We start from the raw sequence: 12,641 nt of genomic DNA on the forward strand, positions 1-12,641 counted from the left end.
AGACGTTTAAAACAACCCCTTAAAAAAATTGTTAGTCAGATAGTGAGAGTTTTCTAAGTGTCTACAACCGACCAAGAAGTGTGGCTTTACACACTTAAAATAAATTTGTGCTCCTTTTTTTCTTTATTCTAAAGTACAGTATACAACGTTTACAATAATGGAGTCCCACATGAAAATATTAAATTTAAAAAAAAAAAACTCGGGTAACTACTTTGTTAATTTCTGCTTTAAATTGCATCATTAAAATATTGCTTCTGAATAGACAAGCTACATCAGATGTTTGCAGCCCTTTAAAATACTTGAGGTCGTCAGCTTCCCGATCTCACTACACAAAAGCGCCACGTGTTCTGCTGCAAACTATTATACTGCTGACCTGTCAGGATTGTGCGGCTTGTGATTGGCTGAAAACTAAGACGCCTCTTCTTTGTAGCGACACGTGATTTACTAGCAGCGCTTTCGTGTGGTTGCATCAGCTCCCGGATCAGGAAGAAGAAAATAATTCCTTCCGCCGGCAAATATTATTACTAGAGCGTGTTAGCCGAGTGTCATTTTACTGAGGCACTGCAAGTAAAAGAAGAAGTAAATTCTCGTTACAATGGAAGACGTTGCGGATGGTATTAAACAAATGAAAGTGGAAGCTGAACAGAAGGTAAGTCATTTTTTTTATAAGAATTAACACGTGGCGTGTTTTGCGTGCGTTATTAATATATTAAAATAAGGATACATTTACATTTAAGTACATTTACAACGTAATCCATTGTGCGTGTTCATTTAAATCGTACTATAATGCTAGTGAAGTGATCTACAGGCAAAGCTAAGTGATGCAGTGTCAAAAGGATGTTACATTACTCATATGAAATGCTTTTGATGGGTCATTTTCACTGTATTGTATTTATTGAGTTGTTGATGCCATATGATTTCTTAGAGTGTATGCTTTCTACAAGACGGGATGGTCGTATCAAACTTAGAACTATAACTTATAACTATGCTACATATTCTCAACTTCTGTTCGTTTCTCCCCTTAACAGAGTAGGATGGTGCCTACTCATGATACCCATACTTCTCCTAGTGTCTTTCCAACGTCTTGTTTCATTTATTTTGTACTCCTTAGTTTTTCATTTGTATACTTTTTATGAATTGATTTCGATTTATAAAACATCTTATTCTTCATGTTTTACATTTCGATATATTCAGTAAAGATTTACAGATCTTGCAAAGTGTATGTAATATATTTAACAGTACTCACCATTCTACAGTATATTAGATATGCCATTAAAACTAAGAAATAGTGAAACCATGCTAAAGTTTAACATCTGCAGTTCTTATTTCCTGGCCTAAAGTATTTAAATTTAGCTTGAAATACTATCAAAAGCAGTATTAATTTGCAGGTGTTAGTCCCAGGTTCAATTACTAAGCTGAATATAGTGTGAATTCTGCCAGTTCTTTCATTTATACTGAGATTCCTCTTCTACTCCCGTTATGGGTTGCCACTGCAGATCGTCATATCTTCCTGTCCTCTGCATCTTGTTCTGTTACACCCATCACCTGCATGTCCTCTCTCACCACATTCATAAACCTTTGCTTAGGCCTTTCTCTTTTCCTCTTGCCTGGCAGCTCTGTTCTTAGCATCTTTTACCCAGCATCTCTCCTCTGCACATGTCCAAACCAACGCAATCTCCCCTCTCTGTCTCTAAACTGTCCCACGTCAAAAGGATTTATTTGTTAAAGATGTTGGTGTCTCCAAATTGGTGTAGTATGATTTGAGTGTTGGTATGAACATGAATGTGTCCATGATAGTCTTGATTCTAGGGCCTATATATGAGTCCTGAATCGCAGAAGCATGTTAGAATATGGATGGATAAATGGATTAAAATGACTTCAGTCCTGTAGCAAATGTTACCCTATATGGTTGCATGTTATTGACACTGAGCTTTTATGGACTTGATCATAATTTTATCTAATGGCAGTACAAATTTCAAACCTGGCTAAATAAATGTTTAGGATGCCAGTAATTAGATGTGGTTTTAAATGTGGCACTGTAGATGTGTAATTTTTACTTTTGCAATTTGCTTGTGTAAAATGATATTTTTTCAGATGCTTCTGGCATAGTGTAGTGGAGAAGTCATTGTTAATAAGTTGACTGTTTGTCTCTAAAGTTGGAAGCATGCACTGGTACAGAGCGTTGCTGCACCCACCACATGACGCACCACCTCAGGAAACCAAATTAGTACCAAACTACAGCCATGCATCGGGTGACACCTCAGCCCCACACAAGTCTGAATGGAATGGAACGGATCAGTGTGAGTTTTAGTTTTATAGCGGCTGGAGTGCCAATCCTGCTACCAACCCCCAAGTTTTCCCTGCAAGTTGTAGGATATGTAGTGGGACAGGATTAAGGTTAACATCATAACCAGGATGGAGCAATTGCAGGTTAAGTGGAATCACTTCTGTTATTTACAGGATTTGAACTGGCAGCCTTCTGATTGCCTGTGCTGATTCAGAGCCACCATTGTCCAACAATACATGAGTGTGCTCATGTCCGTGACTGGTTTCCTGCCTTGATGTTGACAGTCCTTTCAACCCTGTGTGTTTGAATGGATATTACTGATATTAATGTAGCTTGCACAAGTTCTTTTTAGTGCTGCATTTTATTTAATGTTTTTGAATGCACATAATCTAGTGTTTAACTTTTGTTAAAATGTATGCATGCATAACTTTGTTTTCTGATTTAAAAGTTTGTGTCTGTTTAAAATGTAAATAAGGATATTAAAAAAAAAAAAACATTGACAGAAAATGTAAGCTGACAAGTCTACACCCATAAACAGAATGACACCAAAGCTATTTGGGCTTTGAATATCTCACCAGCCCAAGTAAGGAATGAGAGGAGTATGCTTTCAGCCAGACTTTCCAGTGAAGAGAAACTTAACTCAGAAGCTCCGAGGAACAACAGACTTGTTATTAATGTTTATGATCTTGTGATTATTTATCCAGTGTAATGAGTCACAATCATCCAGCATGAAAATAATATAAACAAATATATATTATACAAATGTAATGTTTGTGCTTTGCCTGTCATATGTGTTTTTTAATTTAAAATTGGACATTTATTGATATTTGCTGTTGCCATTGTTTTCTGCTACACTGTGTTGTTATACCACATACTATATTGTAGCTGCATGTTTGACTTTTCTACATAGATAGAACTTTATTTGTCCCCAAATAAAGCTCATTAAATAAATATATTGATAAATAAATATGTATACACAAACCAGAATGACTACAAAGGAAGAAAATTTAAAACAAAAGAAAGCTTATTACTTGGTAGTCACAGTAAGGCATTATGCAGTGTATTGTCACCTGGTACACTTCTTCTGAATGATTCATTGGCAGAAAGTACTCCATGTTCATAATGACACTCATTTTTGTCTTAATTCTCAACTTTGCTAATAACTCCAAAGGTCCTGAGTGCGTCCCATAACTGAGCCTGCCCTTTTAGTTTGTTGATTTAGTAAGCCTCTCATGAAGTGATGTTACCGACCCAGCACACCACACCAGAGCATAGAAGTTCACACTGGCCATCACAGAGTTGTAGAAGATGTGAAGGATGCCACTACCCATATTAAAGGAATGCAGTCTCATTGGAAAAGAAAAAGAGCCTGCTCTGCCCTTTATATAGCTCCTTTGTGTTACAAGACCAGTCCGACCTGTCATTGCTGTGAACCCCCATGTACTTGTAGGAGTGCCCCACCTCTACAACCACTCCCTGAGTAGTGATTAGACATAGAGGCTCTTTGGTGTGGTGAAAGTCAATAATTACTTAATTGGTTTTGCTGATGTCAAGTTGCAGACATCATTCTGCACCAAGCAAATGAGTTCTTCCCCTGACTCCTGTATTCTGTCTCACCACCCCCTTATCATTGTACCCCATATGTGCAGAATTAGCTGAGAACTTTTGCAAGTTACATGACTTGGTGTTATATTTATAGTCTGAATTGTATGGAGTAAAGAAGAAATGTGACAAGACTGCTCAGTGTGGTACTCCAGTGTTGCTCACATGCGTATCATAGGTAAAGTCCTTGAGAATAACAATCTGCAGTCTGCCGGACAGATAGTACATTATCCAGGACACCCTAGCCTCATCCATCTTTATATCTTTGAGTATAACCCTTAACAAGGATGGCTTGATGGTATTAAAGGCACTGGGGAAATAAAAAAATACTCCTGACAGTACTGCTACCTTTGTCCAGGTGAGAGTAAGCCTTGTAGAACAGATGATTGCATCCTTCATTCTAATCCATGTCCAATAGCCAGACTGTAATGGGTCCAGGTGGTCTACCTCAAGAGAACTCTTAGTGTCCAGGACCAGCCTGTCAAATGTCTTCATGATTTGAGATGCCAGTGCCATTAATCTGTAGTCATTAAGTGAAGAGGTGCCTGTCTTCTTTAGAATAGGAATAACAGTGGATATTTTCCACAACAGCAGCATTTTCTGGAGGCTCAGGGATCAACTGAATAGGTGACAGAGGACACCAAACAGTTGATCAGTATAGGCCTTAAGAACATGAGGACTGACTCCATCTGGTCCTGTGGCTTTTTCTGTGTATAGCTTCCTTAGTTGTCTCCTCACTTAGTCTTCAGTTATGGATGGAAATTACTGATGGCCAGAAGTGGATTTTTCACTGGCCATTCCTGGTTTAGTTGTAGAGGTGTTGTTGATGTAGTAGGGACAGTGTTGGGGGACAGGTCATTAGAAGAAGATTACCAGTAATACTAGCAATAAATACTATAAATACTATTGAACTGTAAGACATAATGACAATAAATTTTGTGTGTGTATATACTGTAGCGTCCTTGAGGTCAAACTTTAGTGGTGACACCTGCTTGCTGTGGACTGCATCTTTTTTCTGTGCTCACAAACATTACCTGCACTTAACTATTGCACAGGACCACTAATATAACACATAAGCATTACCATTCTTTTTCATCTTCCCAGTTTTTAATCTTAGTCATATTCCTGCAGAAAATTCAAGTACTTATCTGACGCTGTTGCTCATGGAAATTTAAATAATTATGTCCATTAGATGTGGATTATGCACAAACTGAAAGAGGAACCACATAGGTGGTGAAAGAAGTGGTGGATGGTGTGCACTACTGCTAGAAGGAATTGTATGGACATACAGTAGTTACTCTTTGCTTGACTAGAAGCCCTACTATAGTACACAACAACCTGCTCATCCAGCTAGTCCCTTCATAGTCTTTAGTCCTGTACCACTTGCATCATCATCCACAACTACCAGCTTATCCAGATCTAGAAAGAATTAAACTGGAACTTCCATAAGTGCAGTCTATCCATCCATCATCCATCCATTTTCCAACCCGCTGAATCCGAACACAGGGGTCACGGGGGTCTGCTGGAGCCAATCCCAGCCAACACAGGGCACAAGGCAGGAACCAATCCTGGCAGGGTGCCAACCCACCGCAGGACGCACACAAACACACCAAGCACACAGTAGGGCCAATTTTTTAGAATCGCCAATCCACCTAACCAGCATGTCTTTGGACTGTGGGAGGATATAAATGTTTAAATACTATCTTCCTTTCTTCACCGTTTTTTGAATGGACATCTCTTTTCTATGGTAGTGTTCAAGGCTGGCAAAGTTCCTGACAGATCAGTGATAAATGAAGGCAACACCCCAAAAAATCAAGTTGGGCCATTGAATGTTATTACTGTGTTGCCAGTCTCTTGTAACAGCCACCCTAGCAAGGTTTGTTGGATGAGTCGGCTCATCCATATGCCCCCATAATGCCAGTTCTCCACATAGTGGCTCACATTTTTGGGGTTAAGCTATTATAAGACCTGCTTGTCTTATACACTCCAATACTCTGCAGAGGTTCCAGTGAGCTGCCTCTAAGCCAGGAGCATACACCATCAAATATGTCACATTCCCCCCAATGACCAAAAATGGTGGTATTGCATTAAACAGATGTCATGGTTTCAAACATACAATTTCCATGCCCAAATGAGTTTTGAGGCATGCCTGTTGAAAGAACTCTAATTTCCAATTAAAGTTCCAGATGTCTAAACCATGGCCACCCAGAGGTCTAACAAGGGCCACCCAGAGATGCTCTCTGTGCATTGTCAATTCTGGGGAGAGGATACAAATCTTTGTGTGTTATGCTGTTCTTCTTCTGTTAGGCTATGCAAAGCCCCTAAGACCAATACATCTTCACAGTGGGATCTTTACCAAGCACTGCTAGATTATTCAATGACTGCCACAGAAAATTTAGGCCCAAGATGCAGTGATCAGTAATATCTACAAACGAGTACAGATACTGAGCTTTGCTATTGGTAATGCCAATTGTCAAAGTCTGTGGGCCATACATTGAACTTTGGTAACTGGTGATAGTCCAGATGCTGTGGAGTTCGCCAACCAGTGGACTGTTTTGCTTTCCTTCCTTGCTAAGACCCTGAATTGTAATATTGAAGTAATATATCTGTAACATAAAGGCCACTGTCCTGATGAAAACATCCCACTGTCCCACCTAACCATCTCACATATTTGTGCTGTTGCAGTGTTCCATTTTGGTGTCTTTCCCTGCTTGCTCTGTTTTCCACAAACATCTCAGTTTTTTGGGGCTGGTTTTGGGCACACTGTGGGGAAAATGTGTTTTCCCCACGTCAGTAGCAAGCACTTTCTATCTGGGAAGGGTCATATTGGGGCAGACAAGAGGCATTGCAGTCATCCATCAATATTCAGATTTTGGCATGTTTGTGGTGTGACTGCCACTCTGAGCACCTCATCTGCCTGTGAGGATTTGAAGCTAGCCCCATGATTGTTACTTGATGGCACCAAGACGGAGATGAATGCACTTTCAGAAACACTTGAACAGCCAAATATTCTTGCACATGAACTTAATGCAGAAGGTATGGTGCTTTGCGTTGCCTCACAGGTCCCAAATTACCCCAGGGGCTGCCTGTTTAGCCTTCATCGGCTAAGTGGAGTTTGTGCTTTGTGGCATTTATCACCAAAACGTCTCTGCAGAGCTCCCACCAGGTTATGGAAAAGGTTATCCCTACTATATATAGCATTGAGAACTTGCTTGGCCAGACCTTGTAGTGCAACAATGAGATAGCCCTGTTTCTCTTCTGCTGACCATTTATTCAGGTACATACAGTATATACTGCAAACTGTTCCAGGTAAAGCTCAAAAGCAAATCTTTCATCAAAGACATTTACATCCTTTCTCTAAGTAACAGAGCTGCAGTCATGTGCTGGCTGTGACCATAGCATCATGCATTTTCTCCACCCTATCCAGTTTTTTCATGTTTGCAAGTGGTGGTACTTGGTGATTGCTGCTGTTTTCCTCTTCACTCCACTGCAGCCTGTCCTAGAGCTTTGATGTTCTTATCCAGCTGCAAAAGTAGAACCTCCATTTTTTTTTTCCCCCCCTCTCTCGGCCAACTTCTGTGCTTTCTTTCTTTTCTGAGTTGGATTTAGACCACTACGCCCTCCCATTGGCAGTATAACTGAAGAATGAGTTTAGAAACCCCAATCAGAAAAGGGTAAGGCACATAAAGGAGGTGTAAAAATTAAGTGATCCACTTATTCCCTTCCACATTCTCTGTTTATAGAAAGAGCTGCAGCCTACTTGTCTACCCGATATACTGCAGTTAATTGCTCCCTTTCTTTAATTTTATTGAACTTAAAGCTGAAATCCTGTCACTCTAGGTCGTAATGTATCAAGGACACCTAATAAGAAAAATCCATCACTCAGTCTATATTCTGGCATGGCATGTTTACATTTTCAGTTACACAGTAATTTTAACTTCTTTTAGTTACAGTAATCCCTCGCTATATCGCGCTTCGACTTTTGCGGCTTCAGTCTATCGCGGATTTTATATGTAAGCATATTTAAATATATGTCGCGGATTTTTTGCTGGTTCACGGATTTCTGCAGACAATGGGTCTTTTAATTTCTGGTACATGCTTCCTCAGTTGGTTTGTCCAGTTGATTTCATACAAGGGACGCTATTGGCAGATGGCTGAGAAGCTACCCAACCAGAGCACGTATTACGTATTAAATACAACTCAAATATATTGTGAGCACAGGGGCTGTTCGCACCCCTAGAGGATACGGCTGCTCCTCAAAAAACGCTGAAAGATTACCTTCACATTGCTCCCTTCCTTGCTGGGCTTACATGTGGCTGCTTTGTCAAGCGACATGCTTCCTGCACGGTGCTTCGCATACTTAAAAGCTCGAACGGCACGTATTGATTTTTGTTTATTCGTTTTTCTCTGTCTCTGTCTCTCTCTCTCTGACATTCTCTGCTCCTGACGGAGGGGGTGTGAGCAGAGGGGCTGTTCGCACACTGGCCTAGAGGATACAGATGCTCCTCTAAAAAATGCTGAAAGACTACCTTCACATTGCTCCCTTCCTTGCAGCTGCTTTGTCCAGGCGGTGCTTCGCATACTTAAAAGCCAAACAGCCCTATTGATTTTTGATTGTTTGCTTTTATCTCTCTCTCTCTCTCTCTCTCTCTGACATTCTCTGCTCCTGACGCACACTCCTTTGAAGAGGAAGACATGTTTGCATTCTTTTAATTGTGAGACGGAACTGTCATCTCTGTCTTGTCATGGAGCACAGTTTAAACTTTTGAAAAAGATACAAATGTTTGTTTGCAGTGTTTGAATAAAGTTCCTGTCTCTCTACAATCTCCTGTGTTTCTGTGCAAATCTGTCTCACACTGAGTCGACTGCACCTTCTGACAATAAATGTCTGTCTGTACTTTAATTCAGACAAGCCTCAAATACTGTTCTAAATGCAGTGCAGTGCAGTGTAGTGTACACTAAATGTTAATGATTTTTTTGTGTTGGTGCTTGAAAACATATTATTAAAAGAAACAGAAAAATCATAATTACAACTTAAATGCTTTAGTATTTATCTGAAAAAAGACAGTAAAATCTGTTTCTGTTGTTGAAAGTCTACAATCATTGCTTTCTTTTTAATGGAAGCACATGTATCATTCGCAATCAGCTTGCGCTGTTAATGAAGTACTCCCTGTAGCTATCAGCTGTTAAAAGATAGTGGTAGTGTTTCCTTAACATTTTTTATAGGCAGTGTATTTTGTTTTCTTGAAGACAAGCTAAAAAATGTTATCTTTCCATTATGCATATTTTTACTTGTTTTTTTTATTGTAAAAGAGTGAATTTTGATATTATAGAAATAGGTAATTTTCTTTGTACAGCAGTATACAGGAAAGTATACAGTATGTGTCTTAGCTTTGAAGTCAGTTGTCCAAAATTCCACCAGGTTTAAATGGTATTCAATTGACCTGTTCATGGCTAAAAAAGTGCTTCCTAAAAGAATTTTGAACTTTGATATATTTTGTTTACTACTACTACATGTTTTTCAGGGATGTAAAGAAGGGAAATGCACTGATGGTGGGAAGAAGAAAGGTAAACCAACCTCTGACCAGGATGGCCGTTCAGAGGTGAGAGTAGGTCTTTTTTTATAAACGTGTCTATTAAAATATGCATTGTATAAGTACATACAATACATTCATTAAATGTTACTGTTAGATGATTGAAGATTATTATTATTACTACACAATTTTATTCAACTTGCCCTCTCTGTTTGGGTCAAAGTTTGTGATCAATTTTTTACCCACTTTTACTGAACCAATTTCCTTTCGGTTCTTTGCATGCTTGCTGATCTCAAGTGACAATGCAATATTTTATCAGTTTGACCCGGGATCTGTACATTAATATGTCAAATAAAAATTTTTCATTTCATTATACTTTTAGTGAATGCACATTTATATAGTGCTTTTAGCCAACACATACTGTATATATGAATTATCAGTGTTGCTCAAGTGGTTAGCATGTTGGATTTTCGATCAAACGAATGAAGACCTATGTAGACAAATTAATTAAAAAAAAAATCATTTTGATTAATTGATATTGAAGTTTTGTCAGATTTCTTCAATATGAAAATTAAAAAGCATTGGTCAAGTGCATAGCTTGTTGGATATTTACATGATTTTATTCAAATTTGCCCTCTGTTTGTCAAATTTTGCAATTTTTTTAACCTTACTTTTACATTCCTTAAATGATTCCAAAAAATACTTACATTTTAAAAATTTCTCCAATTGATTGATCAGTTTTTATATGATGTCATTTTCTTTCGATTAAGCTGGTTAGAAATGTCACTTTAACAAATCTATGCATTTTAATTGAATTAAATTATTTTATTATTTTATGTTATTCTTATTTATTTTTAGTCACATGTGACCAACTGTCAGTAAGATTTTCCCTTTGAGCAAATAACATCTTTTTTCATATTTCTTTAAACTAAGGACTCCTAAAATGTGCCAGCCATATGTGATTCTTGATTTACACAGCTTCTCTGTGACCCACCGTCAAAAGTTTTATTGTAGATGCCCTGTATAAGTGCATCAAAGGTGTATCAAAGGTGCATTTACATCTTTTTAAAATAGTCATTTATTAAAAATAGTAAAAATACCCACATTGGGTAGCAAAACAGGCATAACTAAGACCTTTTGGAGTCACTGACTTGCAGAACAGTTGTGGTCATTGTTATGTATATATCAGGGTGTTATTATTTTACAAAGTTCATGATTTCGTTTGATAAAATAGTGTTTTCACGATTTCCATACATTTTTGATATAGTAAAGCTGAGCTAACTTTCAAATTTGAAGATATGTGGTATGTATTTTTTTTTTTCTTTCTCACCATGCAAGTGGAACAGAATACAATGGAATTTAGTCCACTGTGCACGACATCTGCTGATACACAGCAGCTCTGGCAAATGACTTGTTACTTGTTTCCTGGGCCACTAACAGCTCCCTAAACAACTCCCCAAACAGTTCAGACTTAGCAGATTTCTTCTCATCTGGTGATGAATCTAATGTCTTTTCTGATGAGGTGACAGGCCTTTTTCTTTGTTCGAACTCTGCATAAATATAAATGATCAAAATATTAACATTTATAAAATGTATATACCTATGAAATGCAACATTAAAAAAGATCAAGGTAAGTAATCATACTAACATGAAAATTATCATGTAATTGAAATATTAAATTGGTACAGTACCTCTTGTTCAGGTCAACATATTATTTTTCTGCTCCTTGCAAGGTGATGCGTAAAACATCCTATTTGTGACTCCAGAACAGAAATCACTATTGCATTCACATTATTTTTTCTATTGTCATTGTTCACAGAATAGTCACATTTCCTCTCTCTAGTTTCAGTGCTGTTACTGCCTTTTTTATCTCTCTGGCCAGGTTTTCACCAGTGTCACTCAACTGATTGTGTTGGAAGCGTGTGTCTTTTCATTTTCCTTTCCCCTTTCTGCTGTAAGGTCGTTTTCCGGTATGGTTAAGTAGTTCACTGCAGTCTTAAACATCAATCTGTAGTTAGAACAGAAGTGTTTACTTTTCACAATTCATCTTCAAGTTCAATTCAGGTTGAGCTTTTGTCTTTTCATACAATGCAGGGAACATCACAGTCATTGTGGTTCAAGGACATATATGTTGTATAATCCTGCATTCGGCACTATCGAACAATGTCTTGTTTCTACCACTATAACCATGTCGGCTACTGCAGTGATTTCTTTATGACTGATTGAATCAGCCAGGAAAGTCTGCCAAAATGCTGTAGTAAGACTTAGCTGTGTTGCTTCATATTTTCTTCTGGTTCCACCAATTAACAGAGAAGGATGATTTCTATGTATATTAGTCAACATGTTTGTGATATTAACACAGGTGTATGTTACTGTTGTTTGACATATTTGTCGCACTGTATGTTTACGCCCTGCCACTTGATGGACAGTACCACTTGGAACTTTAAAGGGAAGCTAAAGTGTTCCCAAGTGCAGTGTTGTCTTCAACGAAGTATGTTAGAAAGTCTTTTTTTTTCATTGTATCTTTTTCTTTTGGGGAAAAGGAGTATGGGAGGTTTTTCAATGGAAAGAGGGGCTACCCACACTATGGACTTGCTTTTTTAAATTTAACACACCTCACGCAATTCAAGTAGCTCTTATAATCACTGTTTCTTTTTGTACTCTGTACAATATATTGTTTTATTCTCCTCAAATTTTGAAATGAGAGCCTCTTATCAAACTAAACGGAGCAATATTTTTACACCCCTGCATGCATATATATTAGTTTGTCTTTACACATCATATTTCCACATGAACAGCTTTGTACTTCATAGAAAGAAGTAGCCAGTGAAGTAAAGGTAATAATGTGTATTAAAAGAATGTTCCGCTCATTATTTGAACAAAACATGCTTGGCAGCTCTTACAAATATTTCTTATCATTTGAAGTCAGTGCTTGCTTGCAATAACATGTATTAATTTTACTCTTTTTAGTGGCACGTGGTTCTATGTTCAGTTTTTTTTTTGTTTTAGTTTACTTTTCTTTCAAAATTATAATTTCTCATTTTTTTCTTTTTCTGTTACCAGCTGCCAATAAACAGATACAAAAATAAAAATGTTGCAGATGCTGTAGTTAAACTGTGCAAACTTGGATGTTTTCATTAGATTGTTTGTAACAACGGTGGCGCAGTGGGTAGTGCTGCTGCCTCGCACTTGGGAGTCCTGGGGACCTGGGTCTGCTT

At 38.0% G+C, this 12,641-nt stretch overlaps 1 protein-coding gene across 1 annotated transcript in view; it reads left to right on the forward strand.

Moving 5' to 3' along the window:
• Window positions 1-462: 462 nt before the first annotated feature.
• The window catches only part of tars1 (threonyl-tRNA synthetase 1), a 57,279-nt gene continuing 45,100 nt past the window's right edge, over window positions 463-12,641 (forward strand). The window contains exons 1-2 of the mRNA XM_028805542.2: window positions 463-649; window positions 9,415-9,492. Coding sequence (XP_028661375.1) covers window positions 596-649; window positions 9,415-9,492 — 132 coding nt within the window. The 5' untranslated portion in view covers window positions 463-595. The remainder of the gene's footprint in view (window positions 650-9,414; window positions 9,493-12,641) is intronic.

This window comes from Erpetoichthys calabaricus, chromosome 7 (assembly GCF_900747795.2).
Source record: "Erpetoichthys calabaricus chromosome 7, fErpCal1.3, whole genome shotgun sequence".
NCBI classification, from domain to species: Eukaryota; Metazoa; Chordata; class Cladistia; order Polypteriformes; family Polypteridae; genus Erpetoichthys; species Erpetoichthys calabaricus.